General features: G+C 36.7%; 3 protein-coding genes across 6 annotated transcripts; 2 read left to right on the top strand and 1 right to left on the bottom strand.

Annotated features, from left to right (window-relative positions):
• Window positions 1-279: 279 nt before the first annotated feature.
• LOC113724855 (histone-lysine N-methyltransferase ATXR6-like) lies at window positions 280-3,398 on the bottom strand. The gene is made up of 6 exons (XM_072073260.1): window positions 2,939-3,398; window positions 2,224-2,304; window positions 1,873-2,105; window positions 1,449-1,549; window positions 1,131-1,343; window positions 280-1,018 (listed from the first exon to the last, which is right to left on the bottom strand). The coding sequence occupies exons 1-6, from the start codon at window positions 3,231-3,233 to the stop codon at window positions 859-861; spliced, it is 1,083 nt and encodes a 360-aa protein (XP_071929361.1). The 5' UTR covers window positions 3,234-3,398; the 3' UTR covers window positions 280-858.
• Window positions 3,399-4,916: 1,518 nt separating this feature from the next.
• LOC113724854 (uncharacterized) lies at window positions 4,917-9,168 on the top strand. 3 transcript variants are annotated; one of them, XM_072073259.1, is made up of 9 exons: window positions 4,933-5,377; window positions 5,501-5,524; window positions 5,909-6,043; window positions 6,149-6,272; window positions 6,559-6,986; window positions 7,106-7,182; window positions 7,295-7,430; window positions 7,603-7,806; window positions 8,595-9,168. In XM_072073259.1, the coding sequence occupies exons 1-9, from the start codon at window positions 5,132-5,134 to the stop codon at window positions 8,652-8,654; spliced, it is 1,434 nt and encodes a 477-aa protein (XP_071929360.1). In that variant the 5' UTR covers window positions 4,933-5,131; the 3' UTR covers window positions 8,655-9,168. The 3 variants fall into 3 exon arrangements, with proteins under 3 accessions (XP_071929357.1, XP_071929360.1, XP_071929359.1); XM_072073256.1 differs by having other exon boundaries at window positions 4,917-5,524; XM_072073258.1 differs by having other exon boundaries at window positions 4,933-5,524; window positions 6,565-6,986.
• Window positions 9,169-20,044: 10,876 nt separating this feature from the next.
• Window positions 20,045-22,040, top strand: LOC113724853 (dof zinc finger protein DOF4.6-like). 2 transcript variants are annotated; one of them, XM_027247729.2, is made up of 2 exons: window positions 20,045-20,236; window positions 20,798-22,040. In XM_027247729.2, the coding sequence occupies exons 1-2, from the start codon at window positions 20,213-20,215 to the stop codon at window positions 21,704-21,706; spliced, it is 933 nt and encodes a 310-aa protein (XP_027103530.1). In that variant the 5' UTR covers window positions 20,045-20,212; the 3' UTR covers window positions 21,707-22,040. The 2 variants fall into 2 exon arrangements, with proteins under 2 accessions (XP_027103530.1, XP_027103531.1); XM_027247730.2 differs by lacking the exon at window positions 20,045-20,236 and adding an exon at window positions 20,244-20,414.
• Window positions 22,041-25,601: the final 3,561 nt, after the last annotated feature.

The raw sequence follows: 25,601 nt of genomic DNA, 5'->3' as shown, positions 1-25,601 counted from the left end.
CAGACTCTGTTGAAGCCTCCAGACACAACCGGGCCCAAGACACAAAAGAGCCTGGACATCCACATTCATCCTCAATGCATTACTAACATCTTTTGTGCACTACCCAAAACATAAAAAACTGAAGAGATTTTTGTTCCTTGCTGCTGATTATCATAACAGAACAGAAACAATGCTGCTCCAGTTGTTTTTATCATGTTCTCGAAGTACTAGTAGTATGTTTTTTCAGTGGTTTTATTTGTTTAATTAAACTGCATTTTCATTGCTCTACATCTTGCGACAGACGCCTAACATTTTTTGGTTTCCATTCCATGGATTGTCAAAAGCAGAATGTTTTGCTGCAAAAATTGCCCGCTTCATCAAAGTTGCCCCCCGCCAAACAGAACTAGGACCGCACGGCATCCCCCCATGACTTCTCCTAATCTCTCAATACTGGCTCATCCCTGAGTAGGGAAAATTTCAAAACCTCCCAAAACCCAGGTCCTAGACTTAGGCCGGCCACTTCAACCTGTGCAAGAGCGCACTTGCACAGAAGAGAGAAGACCAAAACAAAGAGTCGAGCTTCCATCCCAGCAAAAAGATTTTCTGTCTATTAAAGTAACCATTTCCCGCCCCGTGGGGGGGGGGGGAGATCGGTAAACGCTGCTCCACACTTTTTACCCATGTGCGTTTTCACCGCCCCTTTTCCTCATCTTCTTCATCGCCGGTCCCCTTCCTTCCTTGAAAAATCTGAAAAGCAAGATTGCGCAATTTAACTGGTGACTGGATGCATGTTTGGTTGCAAGAATCATCATATTTCCATCTTGAGCAAATCGGACGAACGGGAGGAGGTTGAGTTGAAAAGCAGTTGATGGTGGGAAGTCAGACAAAGTGCTCTGTCGGGTATTCATGTTCGTAGCCATTGTAATCGTAGTACAACCTCTCCCCTTTTGCTATATCTCTGCTCGCAATCAGTAAGACCCGACACTCTCCATTCACATCATATCGCACGCATTTTACATTCTGCTTCTTCTTGCCATCCCTGCATCACAGGATCGTAAATACTTGTCAGCACTTTTCAAGGTAGACCTGAACAATAAACAGCGGATGCCTTTCAGGAAAGAAGTATGAGTTAGATAGCGAAATAAACGTACGGTGTGTGATTGTTGATGCCATTAATAAAGCGAGCAATATTACTACGCTTGTCCGGACAGATTACGAGGCTTTTTGATGGATCGGCTGCAGAAAGAAGGGTCATCATGCTATCACCTTCATCGTTTTCTCTATTTTTCAAGTAATCAACATCCCCAACATACTCCGTAATGATTGTCAAATCCCTTATAAATCTATCTGCTTCCACGGTGAATCTGTTAAGATCATCAATTTCTCAAATGAGTGTAAATCTCCCAGAATGCAAAACCTGGTTGCATATGTTTCCAGTAGAAAGACAATCAAATTCTCGCTAAACTCACCCTTCTAAAGAATCAAACACAACCATAAGGGGAGGCCATTCCCCTCTTCGCATCTTAGCCTTGCACAAATTCAAGGTCTGGCTATCTTCCTTGGATATAACCTGCAATTTGTAAATTCTAAGTTTCATATTTGTACACAACTCAAGCTTCAGTCTTTAATGTAAATAAGACTGAATCAAGTAGCATGTTTACAGATTGCTTACTATTAGACATCCATCGGACTTGTAAAATTTCACTGATGGAGAACAAAAGACGCTAACCAAAAAGCATATTTGAGACATCATTATCAAAACTACGAATTTCATGCTGGCTTTAATATCTTGCGTCCGTGTAATGAAAAAAGGCACCCATTTCTAAATGCTGATAACAAGTTCGTACGGGTTCTAATTATCTAACATAGTAGAGTTGATTTAAAACATCCAACCTGCATTCCTTCTCGTTCATGTTTAGCAAGATTGGCAGATCTTGGGGCCATCCCAGGCATGTAAGTGAGCTCATTACTGAATTCTGTCCCTGTTGCTATCAATGCTGTGGCCAGCGATGCCATTTGCTCCAATCTCCTTGCGGGATCCTCGCTGGGATTGAAAGGCAACAGCTTCCTTCTTTTCTTTGACATGACTAAACTGCTGCCAGTGCGCTTTCTTCTCTTTCTGCCGTCTAGAATATTGTATAAACAGTAACGAATAATAGTATATTCATTAACATTTGAAGAGAGCAGACGCTGAACAAAAGAGAGGTTACGCCTGCGGGACATAGGGATGCGTTGTACTTGTACCTTGACCAGGTGCTTCAGCTGATAGTGAAGACCTCTGAATCCGAAAGAAATCTACAATTTTCGTTTGTACAAGAGGAAAAGCTGCACATACATGACAGAGCAGGAGTAAGTATGTCCGATTATATGGTCTGTAAAGCATTTGCTAATGGAAACTAATACACACATTATTGGGGCAAAAACTTGCACAACACTAATCAAAATGGGTTATACTTCTAATAGGACTACTTGGAGATTCTCAGGTTTAAACTCGCTCTTAATTTTAGCTCACTTATTAAGTAGTATATCATCGATTTATATCATTTCTACGGGCATAATTTTCCAAAAAAAAAAGTTGGCTTTTGACAGCCCGGAGAAGAAACTTTTACAGATTTTACAAGCAAACTGATGGCAAATGCTAATGAACTAATGACCAACATCCACCCCCCCAGCCCCACCCCTTTGAAACTGGTGAGTCTAAACAAGCAACTCGGTCGACAGAATCCCATACTCACCACTAAACGTCAAAAACAAAACATGGAAAGTCTGGTACAACTTGAAAACGCTATCAGCAATTCTGATATACAAATTTCAGAATCTAAGGAATCTATTAATTGGGATGAAACCGGAAGGTGGGGAGTAGGGAAGTAGACATCTTGAGTAAATAGCATGAATGCTTGAATTTGCTTCCATATATTGCAAAAAAATAAACTTTTAATAGGAAAAAAAAAAGACATACTGGTGAGCCTTTTGTTATTGGAGCAAGAGGGACAAAACCAGGAGCGTTTAGGGACGGATGCGAGGATAGGCCTGAGGCAAAATAGGTGAAACCCACGATCACATTTGTCACATAACAGAAGCTCGTCAGCATCCTCACCAGACCCACATTTCTCGCAGCACGCATTGCTGTAATCTTCTTGTTCTTCTGCTCCTCCTTTCTTTGATCTGGATCTCTTTTTAGATCCGGGTAATACGGAAACTGGGATGGGAGCTTGGGTCCTTTTCCTCAGCACCAGTCTTGTTGAAGAAACCATTGTTTTCACTCCCAAGTCACAGCTCCCTTCTTCTTGGGTTGTTTACGTAGGCAGCGTGAAATAGTGACAACAAAATAAGGGTTAGGACTTAGGAGGGCGTAGCGGAGGTTTTGGAAGATTTGAGGAACCGGGAAGGAAATGATTTGGCGCGCGAATTTGGTTTCGCGGGAAAATGGTGCTTGGCGCCAACCTGGTGAGAAGTAGTAGTGGGACGGGTGTGGACTGTGGAGGTTCCGAGGTGGACTGTGGAGGTTCCTTGACCGTTTCGTATTCGCAATTCACTTTGGTTATTGGGTTTGGGCTTTATTAACGTTTCTACTTGTAATAAATGCCTTCCAAGATCCAAGGCCATGCCTGAAGACGGCCTTTGAAGAAACGAATCAAGATTAGGAGTGCGAGCACACGGGTTCGGGTCGAATTTGGAAATTTTTTACCCAAACTCGTTTTTTGAGTAGATTCAAATTCGACCCGTATACCCGATGAATCTTGATTTTAGAGCTTCGAAACCAGGTTCGAGAGGACCGGGTCTAAAAGGTCCGAAATTAAATTCAAAGTCAATCATAAATTCAATCTCCAAATTTAAACAAATCAAATACAAAACTAAATTACAAATAACTCACAATATTCAATTCAAAACTAACCACAAATTAATCTATAAAATTATTACTAAATTATTAATTTGGTAAAAGAATTTATTTATAAATATTTGTAATTTATAATTATTAATATATTGTTTGAATCCAGGCCAGAATCCTATATTCTGTATCCGATCATTTTTTTTTATTAGAGTTAACGAGTCAGGATCCAAATTTGAGTATTCGAATTATTTTTCAATCCAAATCCAAAAAAAATTATTGGGTATGAATCCAAATCCGATCCGTTGACAACCCTAATCAATATTCAATAAGACTACATAGTCCGATGGATGTGGACGATATCAGTCCGACCCAATTGGGTTGTCAATCTCAAAATTAGGAAAATAAATAAATAAAATGAATAGTTTCAAATCAGGTTGTTGCGATTTTATCTGAATCATTTACTAGACTTCACCTACAACAGAGAGAATTTGGACCCTGGAGAATCACTTTCATGTCCCTCTACGGACGAAACACTTTAGTGTCATAAAAAAAGAGTAAATCTTTATATACATCGACAACAATGTATATCACCAAGCACTTTAATAGAGATATGTCTAGCACATAGTAATTTGTTCCTAACAAATTAGGACTACTATTAACAAACTTCCCTCTTATGTCTATCTTCATTTCTATACCTAAGGTTCTGTTTGGATTAGCTGTTTTTTAAAAATATTATCGTAGCTGAGTTTTTAGAGTATATTTTACAATAAATTTTGAAATATTTAAGAATAGTAGTATTTTTAAAATATATTTTAGGATATTTTTTGAATAATTTAAAAAATTTAGACTACTTTTTAGAGTATCTTTTAGAGTACTTTTTTAAAAAATTTATAGTATTTGAAAAACTAATTTTTGAAAAACTAGTGGATCCAAATAGAGCCAAATATTTTGTAAAACCTTTAGGTTCATGATGATAATTCTAAAAATGTCTATATGCTTCTTTATAATACTTATTTCCTTCTAAATTCATTAACCAATGAACCAGAAATCTTGCCGAGGGCTTTGATACCACTATTCACTAAAGAATTGTGAAGATATTCAACTCCGGTATTGCAAATAACAAAGCGATTATTAAAAAAAAAAAGAAGGCCCAAGGCCGAACGGAGTCAACGGCCCACAACCACCAATTAAGAGTAGTTTGGGTAGGGCCGGAGATGTTGTAAATCACTCTTAATACTAGTAATTGTTGGCAGGACTCAGGAGTGCTCCTACCTATTACAGTATTACTGTCCAGTCTCTGCTTTGGAAGGTCCGTCATCCATGGAATCCACGGGCGAAAAGCCTAAACTTACCAGTAGCAGTATTTACTGGGTCTCTTGTACCGATTCGCCCGAGTTCGCCCACTTGAGTTGGTGTCTGACTCACTCCACTGTCGTCGGAATCGACGCCGAATGGAAGCCCCACCGCAGCCGCCAATCCACCTTTCCCACGGTCTCTCTCCTCCAAATCGCATGCCGACCATTCCCGGACTCCAACGAGTCGCCGGTCTTCCTTCTCGACCTATCCGTACTTCCTCTTCCGTCAATCTACGAATTATTGAGCAACGCATTTGTATCCCATGATATTCTCAAATTAGGTTTTAGGTTCAAACAAGACTTGGTATATTTATCGTCCACTTTCTGTTCTCAGGGCTGCGATCCTGGTTTCGATAGGGTGAGTACGGTTTTCATTGTACTTTTTCTCTTTGCCCTCCAAATTCTGTCTATACTTTTCATTGTTTGAGTTTTTGGCTGGGCAAGGTAATGCATTTATTTTTTCAATTTTTGGCTGATGAAGGTAATACATGCTTTTTAAAAGGGTGGGATTTTTCTCATGCACGTTATTTGGACCAAAATTGCTCCTGCTATATAGCGAATTTTTTTTTGGCTGACATTGTTGTTATTTTTCTGGATTGTACGTGGCTTTTACTTGTTTTCTTGGTAGAGAACATAGCTCAGAGGATGAAATAGGTTAGATTAACGATGTTGCAGACTTGCAGTTACCCTTTTGCATTGATATAATTTGTGATACCATTTCACTGGTAATTGGTCAGAGTAGGTGGAGCCTTTTCTAGATATTACAAGTGTGTACAGCCATCTACAGCACAAGCAATCTTCAGGAAGAAAGGTACCAAAACAAAGCAAGAGCTTGGCAACCATTTGCCAAGAAGTGCTGGGTGTTTCACTTTCAAAGGTTCGAACATTACCAACGGCTTTGCCATTGGCTCCATTCTCAAGTTTTATTATTGTGTTTGATTGCATTTTCGGGAATTTACATAGTGTGATGCATATGCTTTAGGAACTTCAATGCAGTGATTGGTCGCACCGTCCTCTTAGTGAAGAGCAAAAAGCGTATGCAGCTGCTGATGCTCAGTGTTTGCTTGATATATTTAATGTCTTCCAAGCAAAGGTTGAGAAAGAAGGTTGGGCGCCCTTAATGTGACTATTTGCTACTGTACATTCTTGGGTTAATCTCATCATGTAGAGTTCACCTTTGAAGTTAAATGCATAGCTACTTTCAAGTGTCTGTTGACTGTTAATATGATGTGTGGACGCATGAACCATTGAGGTTTATTTCAACGCAGATAAATTATCATTTTTCTCATTGAGCTTTCTTAATTGTGTATAGACAAAAATCTCATGTTCTTGATTTCTTATCTGTATCAATGCTTTCTTAGGTTATCTGGTATTAATATATTGGGCTATTAGTTGCAGGGAATTCTTTTCATAGGTCATCGAACTTTAACCTTGGGTTGAAGCAGATTCTTGAGATTTCTAATTGTTGTCAGACGGTCCTAAGGAAAAATGTCTCTGAAGCTTCTAATGTGATTCGAGCTACTATGCCTGAGTTCCCAGGTAGAATTCCTGCTATTGAGGCTAAAGCCTCTGAGAAATCAAGTGGATTTACCAAAGAAATGGATGTCATCCTCTTGCGTATTGCTAGAAAATATGGTGACAAAATTTTGTTGAAGGACTCTGACAGGAAACCTAAAATGTCCAAGAAAGGAAAAAGGTCATCTGCAGGGATGACTTACAAAGAAAGACTCGTGCAAAGTGTTGATGATTGGCAAGGGGCCCCCCCATGGGATCTTTCAGTGGGTGGTGATGGATGCCCCAAATTTCTCTGTGATGTGATGGTGAGTTGGAAGGTTCTTCTTTTCAATTTGTAGTAGCTGAAACTTTTTTGCTTAGATTTTGTTAAGGTTAACTAGATGATGGTACGTGATGGTCTGGGTGTGTACTCCTGTATCTATAGGTGGAAGGCTTAGCAAAGCATTTACGTTGCGTTGGGATAGATGCTGCTATTCCGCATTCAAAGAATCCTGGAACTAGGTGATTGTTCAATGAACAATCTTGGTGATTTTCAAAAGAAGTTTTGGAGTATGTATCAGCAGCAGAAAATGGAGACACGGTTCCTTAACTGCTTTACTTTTTTTTTTTTCAGGGATTTGATAGACCAAGCAAACAAGGAAAAGAGGGTGCTTTTAACTCGGGATGCGAAGCTTTTGACACATAACTATCTGATAAAACATCAAATATACATGGTCAAAAGTCTTCTGAAAAATCAACAGCTACTTGAGGTAGATCTCCAACATTTTTTGGGAATATAATTCAGCTTTCCCCAACCCTACTTCTTATCCAAACAACAGGAAACAACAATTTTGATATTCATTTTTTTTATTGTTCGCCTGTCAAGGTTAATGTTGCATTTTTAGTGCCATCTCCTGGAGAATGAAAATTGGTTGACTGCAGGTAATCGAAACTTTTCAACTGAAAATTTGTGAGGATCAGCTAATGTCAAGGTGCACTAAATGCAATGGGAAGTTCATCCAAAAACCCTTAACAACTGAAGAGGCTGTGGAAGCTGCCAAAGGATTCCAAGTGATTCCCAACTGCTTGTTTAACAAGAATCTAGAGTTTTGGCAGTGTATGGACTGCAATCAACTTTACTGGGAGGTATTTTTTTTTTTAAATGCATTTTTTGGGTTCCATCTCATGTCCCCCGCGCGGGGGCGCTCCCCTTCTTTTTTGTTTTATTATCTCTTTCATCTATGTCAAGATCTACTTCATAACTTTGAAGCAATCAACCTGCAAAGTTCTGATTCTATGGAGGTCTTGTGTGTTAGTGCAACAGTGGATTCCATTCCAGCATTTTCTTGATTAAGGAATTTTTGTTTGTAAGATATTGTTTATTATTTTTTTATCTTTCCTTCAAATGAAGATACATGTACATTGCATTGGGCCAAAAATGCCATCTTTACTTGTTTTAATTTGATCACTGAGTTCATTTCAATGGATTCAGGATGCTGTTCCTTAATTTGGATCCTTTCTATGGTTAACGCAGAAACTTCTCTATTGCATAGTGTATTGTATAATTCATACCATATCCTCCTGCTCTATCTTTGCTGGAAGCTGTGTCTGCTGCTTTTGGTTTTAGTAGCTGTAGTGCTCCCAAAACATGACGGGATGTGCATGTGCATGGAGTTGCAATCTTGTGGATAGAGTTTAGAACCCATCTTTAGTCAGTAGTATCACCCCAGTCTTGGTTCAATGCACAGCATTTTTCATCTGAAATTCCTGTTATACAGAGCTTCCATAACCCTCCATTTATTGCATGAGTACTGATATTTAAGCTGAAATTTGAGTTAAATTGTGTGGATAAAACATTCAGCATCTGTGGCTTAGTGAAGTGATCTCCAGTAGCATTGCTCACATGTAGTTTTGTACACATTCTGTTGTCACAGGGAACCCAATATCACAATGCTGTTCAGAAGTTCATTAACGTGTGCAACCTAAATGAATAGCTCAAAGCCATTTGATTTGATGATCAAACAAAAGGCAACCATGCTTCTGTCGTGGAGAAAACAAAAGGCAACCATGATAAAACGAAAGGCATTGTGATTTAATGATGGCAGTGCTGTTCAGAAGTTCATTAACGCGTGCAAACTAAATGGATAGCTCAGTGCCATTTGATCTGATGATCAAACAAAAGGCAACCGTGCTTCTATAGTGGTGAAAAAAAATACTGAATAAAAGTTTTGTTATCTTCTCTCTGGCTCAAGTTCTATTGACTTCTTGTTACTTCGTATGTAATGGGCTGCAACCCTCCCTAGAACCCACCCAAAAAAAAAAAAACTTTTCTGTAGCAGTCCGCCTGTAACAACTTATTGTAAAAAGTAGCTGTTTGGATTGTAAAAAGTAGATGGTGTAAATGTTTCGGTGTCATGCACATCCGTTGAATGGCTCCATCACCCTTTACTCTCTTACAATCTGTAAGTGGGTGTGTGTCCAAATAATACTCTCACTATCAGTCCAACACTCCCATATCGTGACATAGGTGTTTTATTTTGTTTTTGACTTTTTTCCCTTCTGTTTCCCCCAATGGTTTCGTGGGTGTATCTGATATGTGTAGATTGGTGGGGAAGGGATTGCTTTGTCTGGAAGCTTAATCCTGGTTAATGATGAGAGGCGCTTCTTGTAGATCATTGGAGATGTATGATATAGTGTGGGGGGGAAATGGAGTTGAATAATGGCGTTGGAGCGTTGCTTATTATTCTTTTGATTGATAATTTAAAATGGACAAACAGCTGGTTATGAAGAATCAAGAATGTATTCCTTAGCCCATTCAGCTTGACTTGCGGATCAACTTTCTGTCAGAGCAACACATCATGTCGTCAAAAGCACTAAGATTATTATAGCGACTAAAACAATGGAGAACCTACAATAACAAGCGTTTTGTTTGGCAGGCAAGCATTATGCAATATGGCAAGTGTTATTTAAAAGATAGAGACAGGCTTGTGTGTGGACTGGACTCTGGGATCTGGACTCGGAGAAATAGAGAGATGGGAAAAAGCAAAAGGACCCACACGAAACTCTCTGTTGGTCGGTGGGTCCAGCTCCGTCGGATCATTTTTCAAGTTATCGACTTTTCGGACGTTAGGACAAATGTTTTTTTTTTTTTTTTTTTTTGGGGAAGGAAAACGTTAAGACGAATGTGGTGGAAGAAGGAGGCATCCATCTTCATTAAGGTTTATTGTGGCGCTGCTGTGTCTTTTGTTTCGATGCACATCCTTGTCCGGATGTTTGATTGTTTTCACGTTGAACATTGGCATTAAGTATCCTTGTCCAGATCTTCTCCCTGTTTTTCCCCATTTTTTCCCCCTTTACCCGGCGACCAATGAGAGAAAACCTTCAACAACCAAATGTGGAATTTTTCTGAAATTTTTATAAAAGAAAAAATTACTGTAATGATTTAATATATTTGAAATAAAAAATTGATTGAAAAATATGTTCATAAAAAAAAAACAAAAATTTTTTTTTTAGAAAATTGCAATCCAAACACACCCTTATTAATTTCCCTTAGTTACATACATAGTAGTAGTATTTTATCTAGCCGGTAATTCACTGCAAAATAAGAGTTACAAAGGAATTGTGAATAGAACAATTAACAAGTGAGTTTTTTGAGTGTTTGTCTAAAATTTTACTGTAACTTACTGTAGAAGTTGTAAAAAAAATTTTTGAAGTGTGTAAATTTTTGGATATTTTAAAGTGTATGTTTTAAAATTTTTGAGAAGTTTTTTGAGATTATTATAACTAAAGTTGTTAAAAAATTTATAGCAGATAAATTTGATCAAAAACTTGCTTGCCAAATAAAGTCAATATTTCTCTTGCATTATAAACATATTTTTTAATTCACTTTTTTTAAAAAAAAATTATTTTCAACTATTTTTTTTATCTCACATACATACATTACATAAAGTGTTACAGTAATTATTTTAAATAATATTTCGAATAATACTCTGTCTAAACACACTCTTAAATTTAAAGTGAAAAAAAAAAATTTGTTAATAATGTAATAAAATAATAACAAAATAAATGGCTATCCATAAGAAGTCGGACGGGACTATGGATCTCGTGTTCCTGGGCTTCCGTCCTGCTGCTAGGCTCGTACGAAGAATATTTGGAGAACCTTCGTCGCTGTTCTGTCCTGACGTTTGACGCGGAGCAACTAGACTGACGGCGGCTCAGCTCACATTCCGTCATTATTCCTCAGATTGTTGGATGACTGGCGATAGATGGAGCGGACAGCCCCCTCTCCAGCGTTCACCACTGAAGAGTAAAGGGTAAGGATTGGATTAGGGCCGCCCAAGTCCCATGTCCCAACTCAACACGTCGCACACGCTCTGATGGGACCAAACGGGACTTCTACAAATCCAAATATTCTTGCTCGGTACCGAACGTTTCGTTTTCTCATTGGTTCCATGTGGGGTCCTAAATTCTTTCGGTGTTGACACTTTTTACCAAAGAAAGGGAATAAAATTTAGAAAAAAGGAAAATCGTTCAAAACGTCCCTCACATTTTGTAAAATAATTTTTTTCGTCTTTCGCTTTTAAAAATGTAATTTTATGTCCTTTACAAATTCGCATTGGTCAAATTTGGTTCCTACTTAGGTTTTCGACTAGTTTTTTGTCAGAATTTACCATGTGCCTTGCACGTGATCATATTTTTAAGAGCAAATTTATCAAATCAAATTTTATATAATTCGATTCATAATCCTTCACATTTCATAACATAAAATTTTTCGTCCCTTACATTTCACAAAATGAATTTTTTCATCCTTCACATTTTTTAAAATGATTTTTTTTTACCTTTGATTGCTCGTGTGTGTGAATAATTTTTTTAAAATCCATGTATATATTTTTTTTATTTCTCTTGAACAGTACGAATAGTATGTGAAATCAAATAGAGATATATTACACACTATTCGTATTGTTCAAGTGAAATCAAATAAATATATACATGGGTTTAAAAAAATTGTTAGTTTTTTACTTATATTCATTTTCTTTTACTCGAAATTTGAAAATAAAGAAGACATTTAATCCTAAATATTATCGAGTGTTTATATCGAATTAAATTTGGATAGAAAAAGTAAACAAAAGAAAAGTATGACAAAAAGAAATAAGTGATTGGCACTTTCAAATTTTAACAAAATCACAAGGCAAGTAATTCAACTGTTGGTCTTAAAAGTGTCGAGTAGAAATTTCAGATTTAAACTGAAATTTTTTAGCATAATTATAGAATTTGAGTTAGGACCCATTAATTAAATGACCTTATTATACAACTCAATAAATAAATTATTACCAAAAGAGAAATGTCACAAATATTGAATAGGTTCAAATGGTGAAATCATATAAATATATATATGGGTTTCAAACAAAATTATTAGTTTTAAACTCACACACACACACATATATATATATCTATTGAATAACATGTATATAACTACGATTAGCATGTTTAGATGAAATTCAATAGAGATAAATTACATGTTATTCATACTGTTTAAGTAAAATCAAATAGATATATACGTGGGTTTATAGAAAAAAAGTTATTCGTATACATGATCAAAGAGAGATGAAAAAAATCATTTTGAAAAATATGATGGATGAAAAAATTCATTTTTTCAAATGTAAGGAACGAAATAACTCATTTTGTAAAATGTTAGGGATGAAAAAATTCATTTTGTGAAATGTGAGGAACTATGAATCAGATTATGTAAAAATTTGATTTGATAATTTTGCCCTTAAAAATGATCACATGCAAGTCACGTGGTGGATTCCGGTGAAAAACTAATCGGAAACCTAGGTAGGGACCAAATTTGGTCAATATGAATTTGTAAGTGACGTAAAATTGCACTTTTAAAAGCGGGGGACGAAAAAAGTCATCTTGTAAAATGTGAGGGACGTTTTGAACGATTTTCCCTTAGGAAAAATATTTTCTCACATATTATTATTGATTCTTATATCTTTTATATCTCTCACATATACAATGATAATTTTTCTTCCCTTACACATACCGACTTTGTACCTTTTACGTCCCTCACGTATAAAATGATAATTTTTTCGTCTTTTACAAGTAAAAAATGCACATATTTAGTCATTCGACTCATTTCTAATTATATTTTTGTTAGAATTAAAAGCGCATGAAACTCATGCTTCACAAATTTTAATGCTAAACCAAAAGGCCACGAGAAAGAAAGGAAAAACATCTCTCACATTTCGTTTTTCTTCGTTCTATTTTTCTAGGCATCATCCATGGCTGCATCCAACAGCCGCTGTGCTCGTGGTGTCACCGTTGATCGGCACCATTTTCGATCACAAAATTTTATCAAAATTTTGTTAGATAAATAGCTACAACAATGTTAACACTATCTGCTTGAGTCGTGCGTGGCACTATCCTAAGAAACTATTTCATGAAATTGAAATGTTTCCCCAAGATTAAACAAGCCTTCTTCTAATTGTTGCTAACAAGAAAGACAAGATTTCTTCTTGTTGCAAACTAGAAGGACCAGAACTAGCAAATTAAAACCAGCAAATATATATAAAAGACAAGAAGATGAGAACAGAATTATCAATAGGATATCAACTAACAAAAAATAAAAGAGAGAAAGAGAGAGAGAGAGCAGCTATCAAAAGATATCAACTGAAGCTGCTGGGGTGATTTTCTGAGGAGAGAATGGATCCTATTTATAGATTTTAGAGTGAGGTGCAACCCTTCCCACTTCCGATGTGGGACAAAAGACTGCAAATCTTCTCACTTCTCAATGTGGGACAAAGAAAATAATACTTCTCATTTTTCGATGTGGGACAAAGAATATTTTGAAATACTATATATTTTACAACAATCTCCCTCCTATTTTAAAAAATTCTTTGGATAAAGGAAGAATTTTAAAAGTACTCTGCTGGATTTGGTTGAAATGTAATTAGATTGGTGTCTTTTTGGACTATGAACCAAACATAGATTGATAAAACATGATCTACAGAATTATTGGTGAAATATAAATTTCTATGAACCAATAACTCTTGATGTATGACAGAGATTTTATCAATCACATTACAACCCATAATTTACTGTTAACGCGATTTTGCGCTTTTTGACCGTGCGCCTGCCTGGTTATTCATGAGAGCTCTAAAGATTTGACCAATGAATCTTATAGGAGCGGCCCCACTCCACTCTCATATAGGTGAATTCATCAAGTGTGTATTGCTTTAACTACACCTCCCTAATGGGATATGAATTCATTAAAAGTTTTAACTCATCCTCACAATTACTCAAAACACTTATCTCTGGAGGGACTTAAATTGAAGTGCTTTACTATCAATATTGACTTGTTATTACCCATATGAACCTACTTCATGGGATCACCAATCACATAGGTTGGGTTACTGTCTCTATTGACAACTTGTTGGTCGAAATCCCATTTCTTTTGTAGTTTGAAGAATCAATTTTCTTCCTACGGGTTTAGTCAGAGGATCGGCTAAATTCAACTCTGTCTTTACATAATCAATGGAAATAATTCCATCTCTAAGCAGCTGCTTTACGACATCATGTCTCAATCTCATGTGTCGACTTTTACAATTATACGATTTATTTTTAGCTATGGTAATCGCTGCTTGACAGTCACAATGTATGGACACAGGAGGCAACAAATCCTTAGTTGAAGGAATATTAGCTAAGAAATTTCTCAACCACTCGGCCTCAGTCCCTGTCAGTTCCAGAGCTACAAACTCTGACTCCATTGTTGATCTAGCAATGATTGTCTGTCTAGCAGATTTTCATGCTATTGCACCACCACCAAGGGTGAACACATAACCACTAGTGGATTTCGTATCATTTGAATCAAATATCCAATTAGCATCACTGTAACCCTCTAATACAGTGGAAAATCCACTATACAGGATACCAAAATTCATGGTACCTCTCAAATATTTCATTAGTCTGACTAATGCAAACCAATGCTCACGGTTGGGATTATGGGTATATCTACTCAGTCGACATACAGCATAAGCTATATCAGGTCTATTGAAATTCATCAGATGCATCAGACTCCCAATAATCTGAGCATATTTAGACTGAGCAATTGGGTCACCATTATTTTTCTTTAATTGAGTGTTAGCATCATAAGGAGTACTCACAGGTGTCACATCATAATTTTCAAACTTCCTAAGAAGTCTCTCTGTATAATGTTCTTGTGACAACATTATACCATCACCTTTCCTTATGATTTTAACACCCAATATTATTTTGGCTTCACCCAAATCTTTCATATCAAAATTAGAAGACAAAAAATATTTAGTACTATTTACAATATCTAGACTAGTACCAAATATAAGCATGTCATCCACATATAAACTGATTATCACATATTGATCATTTATAATTTTGAAATATACACATTTATCCACTTCTACAGACGAGAATCCATCTTTTATCAAGACTTGATCAAATTTCTCATGCCACTGTTTAGGAGCTTGTTTTAGACCATAAAGAGATTTAATTAGTTTGCAAACCTTATTTTCTTGTCCAGATACAATATATCCCTCAGGTTGAAACATATAAATTTCTTCTTCTAAATCACCATTTAAAAAGGCTGTTTTGACATCCATTTGATGAATAACAAGTTTATGGATAGAAGCTAAAGCAAATAAAACTCGAATAGACGCAATTCTAGTTACTGGTGCAAATGTATCAAAATAATCAATATTTTGTTTTTGAGAAAATCCTTTTGCTACTAAACGAGCTTTGTACTTTTCTATAGAGCCATCAGAGTTATATTTTCTTTTAAAAATCCATTTGCAACCAATAGATTTTGCACCAGGAGGTAAGTCTACCAAAATTCAAGTTTTATTTGACGAGATAGAATCAATTTCAGATTTAATTGCTTCTTTCCAAAATTTACACTCAGGAGAAGAAATAGCATCGGAATATGTTAAAGGATCATTATCAACAAGAAAGATTTGGAAATCTTTTCCAAATGAAGATTCTTTTCTTGTCCTTTTGCTCCTTCTTAATTCCTCAATTGGAATAATTTCCTTATTTATTTCAACAGGTGCATGAGAAATTTTACTAGACAGTGGAAAAATATGTTCAAAAAATTCTGCATTCTTTGTCTCAATAATTGTATTACAATCAAGTATATCACTTCTTAACACAAGAAATCTATATGCAGCACTATGTTCAGCATATCCAATAAACATACAATCAGAAGTCTTAGAACCTATTTTCCTTTTCTTAGGTTCAGGCAATAAGACTTTAGCAAGACACCCCCAAACTTTTAAATATTTCAAATTTGGTTTATAATTTTTCCATAACTCATAAGGTGTTTTGCCAGTTTTTTTATGTGGGATTCTATTTTGTAAGTGACATGCAGATAATATAGCTTCTCCCCATAAATTATCTGGAGCATGAGAACTAATTAACATAGAGTTCATCATTTTTTTTTAACGTTCTATTTTTCCTTTCAGCTACTCCATTAGATTCTGGTGAATAAGGTGGAGTTATTTCATGTATTATGTCTTCCTGTTCACAAAGGTTATCTAAAGTTAAATATTCTCCACCCCTATCTGATCTAATTCTTTTTATCCTTTTATTAAGTTGATTTTCTACTTCAGACTTATAGGATAAAAAGGCATTATAAGTATCATCTTTATTTCTAAGTAAATAAACTTTGGTATATCTAGAATAGTCATCTATAAAGGTGACATAATACCTTTTCCCACCTCTAGTCATTGTTTGTTTTAAATCACCTAAATCAGTATGAATTAAATTTAATAACTCAGTTTCTCTATGGACATTTATACAACTTTTCTTTGTTATTTTAGCTTCTGCACATATTTCACATTTGTCTATATTATCATTAATACCAGAAATTAGGCCACATGATTGCATTTTCTTTATATAACCAATATTAACATGTCCTAATCTAGCATGCCATAAAGAAATGGAATCAACAATATAAGCAGAAGAAGATGCATTTTCATTGATCACATTGGAAATATTAAGTACAAAAAGTCCCTGATTACAATAGCCTTTCCCTACAAACACATTATTTCTTGTCATTATAATCTCATCAGATTCGAATGACACTTTCACCCCAACTTTTCCAAGCAAAGCTACAAAAACAAGATTTGCCCGAATATTTGGAACATGCAGCATATCATTAAGGGCCAAAATTTTTCCTGAAGTGAGTTTCAAGAACACTTCACCCTTACCAAGAACTTTAGTAGTTCGTGAGTCTCCAAGGTAGACTACTTCTCCATCATCCTCTATTAGAGTATAGGAGGAAAACGCTTCTCGATTTGCACATATGTGCCGAGTAGCTCCAGAGTCTACCACCCACTCTTTCACATTGGCTGCAACGTTTACTTATGAGATGACTGCAGCAATTATTTCATCTCCTTCGGTTAAATTAACCTTAGGAGGATTACCATTTGCTTTGTCACCTTTATTGTATCTATACAAGGCAGCATAATGTTCTGATTTTCTACAATAATGGCAATTGCCTTTCTTTTTCTTAAAGTTGGGAATATTAGGCTTGTAATTGGGATTTTTTGGTCTATTATACTGGGACTTATTGGCTTGCACATAGCTACAATACACATCAAATAATTCATTTAAAAGTGTTTGTAAAATAGTATTTCAACATACCTTATTGGCATATTTTCACGACTCTTGTATCTTGACATCTATGATGGCAGCAGGTTGAGATTCCGTCAGTGCATTGGCCACTCCATGTATGTCGAGTAGAGAGTAGACACGTTCTTGCCACCTTTTGAAGTTTTCGTCAACAAAAACCTCAATTCTAGAGACGTCAGGAAATGGCTTCGCAAAAGGTAGTGTCACTGCAACAGTTGCTGATGAAGACTGTGGGGTGCTAACATTGTCAGATGCCATAGTTTCTTAGATTGTTGGATAAATAGCTACAACAATGTTAACACTATCTGCTTGAGTCGTGCGTAGCACTGTCCTAAGAAACTATTTCATGAAATTGAAATGTTTCCCCAGGATTAAACAAGCCTTCTTCTAATTGTTGCTAACAAGAAAGACAAGATTTCTTCTTGTTGCAAACTAGAAGGACCAGAACTAGCAAATTAAAACCAGCAGATATATATAAAAGACAAGAAAATAAGAACAGAATTATCAATAGGATATCAACTAACAAAAAATAAAAGAGAGAAAGAGAGAGAGAGAGCAGCTATCAAAAGATATCAATTGAAGCTGCTGGGGTGATTTTCTGAGGAGAGAATGGATTCTATTTATAGATTTTAGAGTGAGGTGCAACCCTTCCCACTTCCGATGTGGGACAAAAGACTGCAATTTTTCTCACTTCTCAATGTGAGACAAAGAAAATAATACTTCTCATTTTTCGATGTGGGACAAAGAATATTTTGAAATACTATATATTTTACAACAATTCAACTCCCCGTTCATTTTTATATTTCTGGGAAGTATATCATGTCTTCCAAAGTAAGTTTACACTGTTAAATTTTATGTTCCAGCAATGTTACACTTCTCAATTTTCCGAGCTATATACTTATTTAACAACTCTACTTAATATTGAAAATTAATTTATTCACTGAAATGTATTGTCATTTAACACACTAAGCACTGCTTAATTTTCTGTTCAAAATTTGAAAGTAAAAATATTTTACTGAATTTGCTGGATTAAGCACCCTCTCACATAACATATTCTCATGCACGTTAGACATCTTCTCTCTTCCTCTTCACACACACACACACACACTCTCACACACTAATATACTTAATCACTACCTTTCAATTGTTTCGTTATCTTCACTCTCATATACTTTACAAACTCTCCCATACGCAAATAAAGGCAACCTTTTTAAAAATAAAATCATCATATTGTGCTATATATCAATTCAGCATTTGAGCTTAGTTTGTTATTAAACAAATATGACCTTGTCAATGCAAAACTTTCAACAATTTATATTCAGATTTCAAATTTTACTTTTATCAAACAGAACTTAAGTGTATAGTTCGTTATCTACCCTTTTTCCTTTGCTACACAAAAAAAAAAAAAAAAAAAGAAAGAGAAAAGAAAAGAAAAAAAAAAAAGAATGTGGGTAAGTTTGCTCAAAAACATGAAATCCTTTCCGTCTTAAAAAGAACCAATCTCTAACATAACCACTAAAACTTATTCCCAGCGTACGTAGAGGTCGTCGCCGCTTCAAAACTGTACCTATGACCCTGGATTCTAATTTCTAAACCAAGTAGACAGTGAAGGAGAATTTGGAAAGATAGCCTGTCAATATTGTGCTGCAAAATGATTTTAATGGTCGAGGGTTGCTGCACATTCAAATTACGTAAGCGTACCTTTTCCTTAACAATGCACTAACATGAATATGATTTTTCAATATTTTAGACCAGCCGAAACATTAATTATTGTCAACCCGACCACGAATTATTTCGAATATGTCTCAGCTTTAGCGATCTAACCTTAAGTAGCTGAAAAAGTTGTTGGTTGCTCTGCTCCTTCATGAATGAGTCAAGCTAGCTAGGGCTCATTGTGTGGACTGTGGAACATAAGTACGTACTCGTACAGGAGCAGTCTAGATGTCATTCAGGGTCTTGTGTCCTGTTTGCTTGTTTTAGGTTGTGCTATAGAAGCACCATAAAGGAAGAGCTTTCTACCACTACAAGTGTGCCTTCCAGTTATGAATACTACTCCTGAATTTGCTCTCATCCATTGCTGGCCTCACAAGAAAGCAATTATACACCATCTCTTGCATCGGACAGGAAATTGTATCGTATATATACATGGACATCTTACAGGGCAAATTAGGCTATACAGTGGAGATGGGAACAGTTGAAGCCTAGCATGGACAAAAGAACAAGGAACCTAGCTATCTGAACCTGAACTGACGGTCTCTTCCCCATATAACAATAACAATAGTAGCAAAGCTTACCATCTGCTGATTCTCCGGTGACTGAAATCAGTTGTCAGAAGGAATCTACCGAAAACACTTGGGTGAACTCGATTTATGTAAACTTTGTGATCCAAATTTTATCACACCCTCACATGACAAAATATGGGCTGTATTGTAGATCAACCCAAGCTTTTGCCTATTCACAATACATCCAATCTTTTTTAAAAAAATAAAAAAATTTTTTGTTGGGGCAAGGTGCATACAGACCACTTATATAAGTGCAACATTGAGCAATACATTTGACAAAAAAAAAAGAGTATACGTTTGACAAATTATGTATCTATATGCTCATGAGGTGTCTACATTAGAGTATGCGAAGTCTTCAATAAAGTATAGTCTACCAATAGTACATAAAAAACTATCACTAAGTTGTCTCTCTCCACTCTCTCATATGCATATTGTAAGCCAACGCATGAAAGCACAAACATAAGCTTCGCATCAAGTGGCTTTTTCTTGCTTTAAGACCGAGTGGTGGAAAGTGGAAAGTGGATGATTTTCCTCTCTTTCTTTCAAGACTCTCTGCATAGCCTTTGCCTTTTTCTCTCTATCTTTTTCTGCCTCTTAATTTCTCAATGGATACTACTCAGTGGCCACAGGTAAAAGACACATCTATATGTTTTCCTCTCTCGCTCTTATATCATCATAACATCTTTATAGGGATGGGATTTTCAAGGGCTTTTTTTAGAAAATTTTTTGCTTTCTATGTAATATTGAAATTCTTGCATACTTTACTACTGGCTAGAGAGATGAGATGATAAGCACCCGCCACTAATGGTTGAATTTTGAGTGATTGTTTTGCTAAATTTTGCTGCCTTTGAATTGTTTCTTTCGTATGTGTCTGAAAGTTCTACGACTGCACTTTTTATCTTTGCTTTCTCCTTCCACCATCTGATAAAGGGGCATGGGAAAAGTTAAAACTAATTTGTTCTTATGGTTTTTCAAAAGTCTAAAGTAAACCCTGCACTTGTTTTTTTTTTTTTTTTTTAATTTTATCTTGTCTTGCTTGTTTGCTGTTTCTATCTTTCTCCATTCCATAGAACTTTTGCCCTATCAATAGATCTCTTTTTGTGATCACGTAAGAGAAACATGGGCTTTTTCCGATTGATCTATGTATTTGCTCTTTTTTCTTTCCATGCCTTGATGACTACCTGCTACAGGGCATAGGACTGGCGAAACCAATTGAAACGCCGAAGCCAGCTGCAGCCCTAGAAAAGAAGCCAAGGCCGCAAAAAGAGCAAGCTTTGAACTGTCCGAGGTGCAATTCTACCAACACCAAGTTTTGTTACTACAACAATTATAGTCTCACTCAGCCAAGATACTTCTGCAAGACTTGTCGGAGGTACTGGACCGAAGGGGGCACTTTACGAAATGTGCCAGTTGGAGGAGGATCCAGGAAAAACAAAAGATCATCATCCAGTACTACTTCAGTTTCGTCATTACCACCAGCTTCATCATCAGAAAATAAGAAGCTTCCGGATCTGAGTCATCTTACCGGTACCGCACCTGGTTTTCCTCAAAACCCTAAGACTCCTGAGGGCCAAGACCTAAATCTAACTTATCCCCCCGTACGAAACTACAGTGCCAGTTTATCCGGGCTCATGCAGTTGCCTAATTTTAACGAAAACAAAAACCTTGATCCCCATCTCGGTAATATTTCATCATCCATATCCCACGTGCCTGCAGCAGGCCTGGAGTTTCTGAAGAGTACTAGTGGAATATCTACAGGGGGTTTCAGCTCTTTACTGTCGATGCCTCTTTCTGATTCTAACGCAATCTACTCATCTTCTCAACAACTCCCTATGCAAGAATTTAAGCCAAAGCTCAGTTTTTCTCTGGATGGTTTTGACAACAACGGCACTGATTATGGAAGTCTACATGGGGTTCAAGTTGCAGAAAATAATAACAACAATAATAGCTCAAGACTCTTTCTTCCTTACGAGGAATTGAAGCCACTCTCCTCGGTGACTTGCGACCAGTATAACGAGCATCAGCAGAATAGAGGGCAGGAGGGAGAATCTGCTCCTAATGGATACTGGAGCGGGATGTTAGGTGGAGACTCGTGGTAAATCGTAGCAGTCAATGCCTGAAAGAAGTAAAGAGTAATCAAAAGGTGGTGCCTTCATGATCCCTTATTTAATCTCAACTGTTTAGTGACTTATTCAGCTGTTCGAAGTGTGATATCAAATGAACTAACAGATAGAGGCATCTTCTTCTTTTCTTTTCTTTTTTTTTTTTTGGATTGGGGAAGGAGGGGGTGTTCTCTTTGTCATCATCTTGTCCTTCTTCTGTGGTTTCTCTTTTTTGTTTTTCATTTTTTTTGATCTGTTCTTTTTTTGGCCTACTATTTAGTTGAAATGCTACTATTAAATTGCTCTGAGTTTTCATCATGATGATAAGATATCGTCGTGCAACATAAACTCACAATTTGGATTGGTTTGCTACGTGAAAGAAGAAAAAGAAAAGCTGGTTGCCAGCTGATGTTCGGGTCCCAAGCGTTCATGCATGGGCATGTAAATATGTGTGAACTTGTACAGCTGATGTTCCTAGTTGAAGAATGGGAAAAATGTAATAATACAACTACAGTTCAGTTGTTCAAAATCAGCATCCTTTTGGAATGTGGGTTGATGTACGGGCTCGGTAGAGTACTTGAGTAGCAAGCAGGAACGATTAGCTGAGGCTTGATGAAGCGTTTCTTAAACCTAATTTAACTGGTACGAACATTAATTAAATGATCGCAAAGCCCATGACACGACTTTAAGACTTCAAAAAAGGGTGGGATCGATGAGTTAAGCAATTAAGCTTAGGAGATGAGAACCCATACAGCAGTGAAGTGACAGCCGTCCCGGCCCTTTCTGTTTTCACTTTTCTTTTCTGTAGTTAATTATTGCCCATCTCTTCTCATCTGTTATATATATATATATATATATATATGAGGGGAGCATATAAACTAAGGTTAGATTGTCAGGTCTTGGTAGGAGGATTTGTAATCATCAGAATCTTCCAACCGTTAAACAAAGGGTACCCATCATCCATTCACTAAGTGGGATTTGGAGTGCGAAGAAGAATAACGTAGGCAGAGGCGCAACTGGGGATGACGACCACCCACGTTCCAAATCTTTTATAATCACATGCTAAGACTCGCTTTAACACCCCCAAAAAAGAGCTTCACTTCCTCTTGTAGTTTTAGGCTTCGTACTTTTACGATACATTCAGACAGACTGCCACCTTAATTTTCTTTTTTTATTGGGTTTTAGTGGAGGAACATTTTCTGCGGTTCCTGTATGGCTTCTTCGCTCAGTCTCCAAGGTGGAACGGAACTCCTATCTATCTCTGGGAAATGGTGGCCACTTTTGTACGGTTGGCCTTTATATTAGTATTGATTTCCATGACCACCATTTGTATACTACTCCTATATTGTGTATGCAGTAGCATGGCTAAAAAACATAAAAATAAGCGTTCGCATATTTCAGCGCCTAATTAGTTGATTTGGGAAAAAGCAAAACATCCTCAAGCAAGATTTCAGCCTCACCCTAGCGTGGTATGTGTATACTGTATATATATATATATATATATATATATATATATATATATATATATATGTTGCCTTCTTACTCTCAAAAGGACCCCACAAAAGATTAACATTCTACCGGGTAGTTAACGTCCAACCAAAAAACAAAAAAATCATCTAATTGACCCCATCCATGACTATGATTATTGCAATATGTAGGAAAATATGATATATAATTTTAGTGAATTATTTTAATTTATGAAATGAATGAGACCAAAAGTTAATTTAATTAATAGAAATTTTATTTAGTGTATTTGGATAGGAGATTATTTGGGATAATTTTTTTTAAAAAATATTGTAGCATTTCTTTCATGGACTCCAATCCAAACCAGCGGTGGATGAGAATTTTGATGTCATTTCAGAGTAGCTGGTTCAGATTAGGGCTGGAGCTGAACTAAATAGCTCAACTCGAGCTTGTGAGCTACTTGGTCAGCAGCTCGAGCTCGAGCTCGAGCTCGGTTAACCAAGCTCGATCTCGAGCTCGAGTTGCTCGTTAGAGCTATCGAGTCGAGCTCGATCTTGAAAATATGATACTCAAGAGCTCGACGAGCTCTATCGAGTTTTTTATAATATATATTTTAATTTTATTATTATGAAATGTCAATAATATCCTTTATTTAAAATTATATATAAAATATTAATTTTTATTACTTGAGCTTGATTAACCTCGAATAAGCTCGATTGAGCTTGATTTGAACTAATTACATTTAATTAAACTCGAGCTCGAGTTCCATAAATTGATGTCAAGCTCGAGCTTAAGCTCGAATTTTAAAAGCTTAATGAGCTCGAACTCGAACTTGAACTTAGTTATTTTACCTTGAGTCAAGCTCAAATAGTAAACTACTCGAGTTTGACTCGACAGCAGCCCTAGTTCAGATTAATAGAAAAGCTTCACATATATAGATGTCTAAGGATCCACACTCTAATTCACATGTTAAGTGGATATGTCCACACGGGACTTTTTCATTAATTTGAAAACAACTATTGTTAGGCCTGTTTAGTAATTGTTTCGCACCCACAAAATCTTTCCAACTTATCCATCCGTGAGGTACTAAGATATTCGATATGTATGCGTGTTGTGTGGATAATATATATCATATGATAAGATGCACTAGGGGATTCTTCCTCTATCGCTTCCGAATTTAGATTCAGCTTCAAGCAAAGACACAAACCTAGGAATGTAGGATTTTGATCTATGACCAGTGAGTTAGTAACTAACGACTCAAGCATATGATCAGCAAGGTGGGTAAGAAGTAAGCAGAAATTACCGTCAACCCACAGAAGATAAACGAGTTTGGGATGATTGACCACCGTCACCTCCTCTCCTGTAAAAGTAGATCAAAAGCAGGCAATATTCAATATTGTATTGTATTATTACTTCTCTTACCAGCACGCTTGTTAAAGCAAGCAACCAAAGTTGACTCTAGGAGAACAACATTTGCTTACATCCGAAGTTAATTTTTAGGTCCTTAAGCTTTAGGACAAAGGAGGGTTGTACCATGCAAACCTGTTCATTTTTGCAATCACATTCTGTCTTTCTTGAAATAAAATTTTGCTTTTCTTTTGTTCGTAGCGTTGGTTCTGAACTCTACCCACCACTGGGTCTGGGCCATGAGTGATAGGAAGAGGTGATAGGATGTTACTAGATTAGTAATGGAAGAGGGTCCTATGCCCGATGACTTGGCCTCACATGTCGTCGCTGTTGGCCTACAGCTCACCTAATTCTTCCACAACACATGGCCTGGCCACCATCTTCCCAGTCGGATGGATGCAAACCCGCGACTAACCTCTCCTTCTCCCCCAATTTATCGAAACCCTCGCATCATTTTTGTCTTGTCATTTTCCTTTCAGCCGGTGCCTTACGGATGAAGATGGCCCGGTTGATACAGCTACCTACGCCTGTATGCTAGACTCTTGCCATTTCTCCAATTTCGGCCAACAAGTCCATGCTAACGCGGTTTAAAAAAAAAAAGGGTTCGCAGGCCACAAGATGTTGTTGTTTCGACGGTGCGGTTCAACTGTTTGAGAATATGCCTCAGAGAAACTTGCACTCCTGGATTGCTATTCCTAACCTATATCTATCTACATGATGGCTTCTCTGAGGAAGCATTTCCATTGTTTGAGGATTTGCTGCTGGAGGGTGTTGAGTTAGAGTTCTTTGTGTTTCTACTTTCTAGTGTTGTTGAGGATTTGCACTGGTTATGCTGGCGTGAGATTGGGAGGCCAGCTGCATGGGGTTGTTATAAAGAATGGCTTCGCGTCAAATATTTATGCTGCAAATTCATTGATAGTATGTATGGAAGACGTCGAAGCTTGGGTGATGCAAAGAAGGTGTTTAATCTCATGAAAGAGAGGGATTGCGTCTCTTGGAATTCTGTTGTTATGGCATGTAC

This window comes from Coffea arabica, chromosome 2c (genome assembly GCF_036785885.1).
Source record: "Coffea arabica cultivar ET-39 chromosome 2c, Coffea Arabica ET-39 HiFi, whole genome shotgun sequence".
NCBI classification, from domain to species: domain Eukaryota; kingdom Viridiplantae; phylum Streptophyta; class Magnoliopsida; order Gentianales; family Rubiaceae; genus Coffea; species Coffea arabica.
This window is presented reverse-complemented; position numbering and strand designations above follow the sequence as displayed.

Excerpts from the sequence above, each read along its gene's own strand:
- LOC113724855 (XM_072073260.1), bottom strand. The coding sequence starts at position 3,233 with ATGGTTTCTTCAACAAGACTGGTGCTGAGGAAAAGGACCCAAGCTCCC. Across the intron at positions 2,305-2,938 it reads CAATAACAAAAGGCTCACCA|CTTTTCCTCTTGTACAAACG; the intron begins GTATGTCTTTTT and ends ATGTATGTGCAG. Across the intron at positions 1,550-1,872 it reads ATGAACGAGAAGGAATGCAG|GTTATATCCAAGGAAGATAG; the intron begins GTTGGATGTTTT and ends TACAAATTGCAG.
- LOC113724854 (XM_072073256.1), top strand. The coding sequence starts at position 5,132 with ATGGAATCCACGGGCGAAAAGCCTAAACTTACCAGTAGCAGTATTTAC. Across the intron at positions 6,273-6,558 it reads AGCAAAGGTTGAGAAAGAAG|TTGCAGGGAATTCTTTTCAT; the intron begins GTTGGGCGCCCT and ends TTGGGCTATTAG. Across the intron at positions 7,431-7,602 it reads AAAATCAACAGCTACTTGAG|GTAATCGAAACTTTTCAACT; the intron begins GTAGATCTCCAA and ends GGTTGACTGCAG.
- LOC113724853 (XM_027247729.2), top strand. The coding sequence starts at position 20,213 with ATGGATACTACTCAGTGGCCACAG. Across the intron at positions 20,237-20,797 it reads ATACTACTCAGTGGCCACAG|GGCATAGGACTGGCGAAACC; the intron begins GTAAAAGACACA and ends TACCTGCTACAG.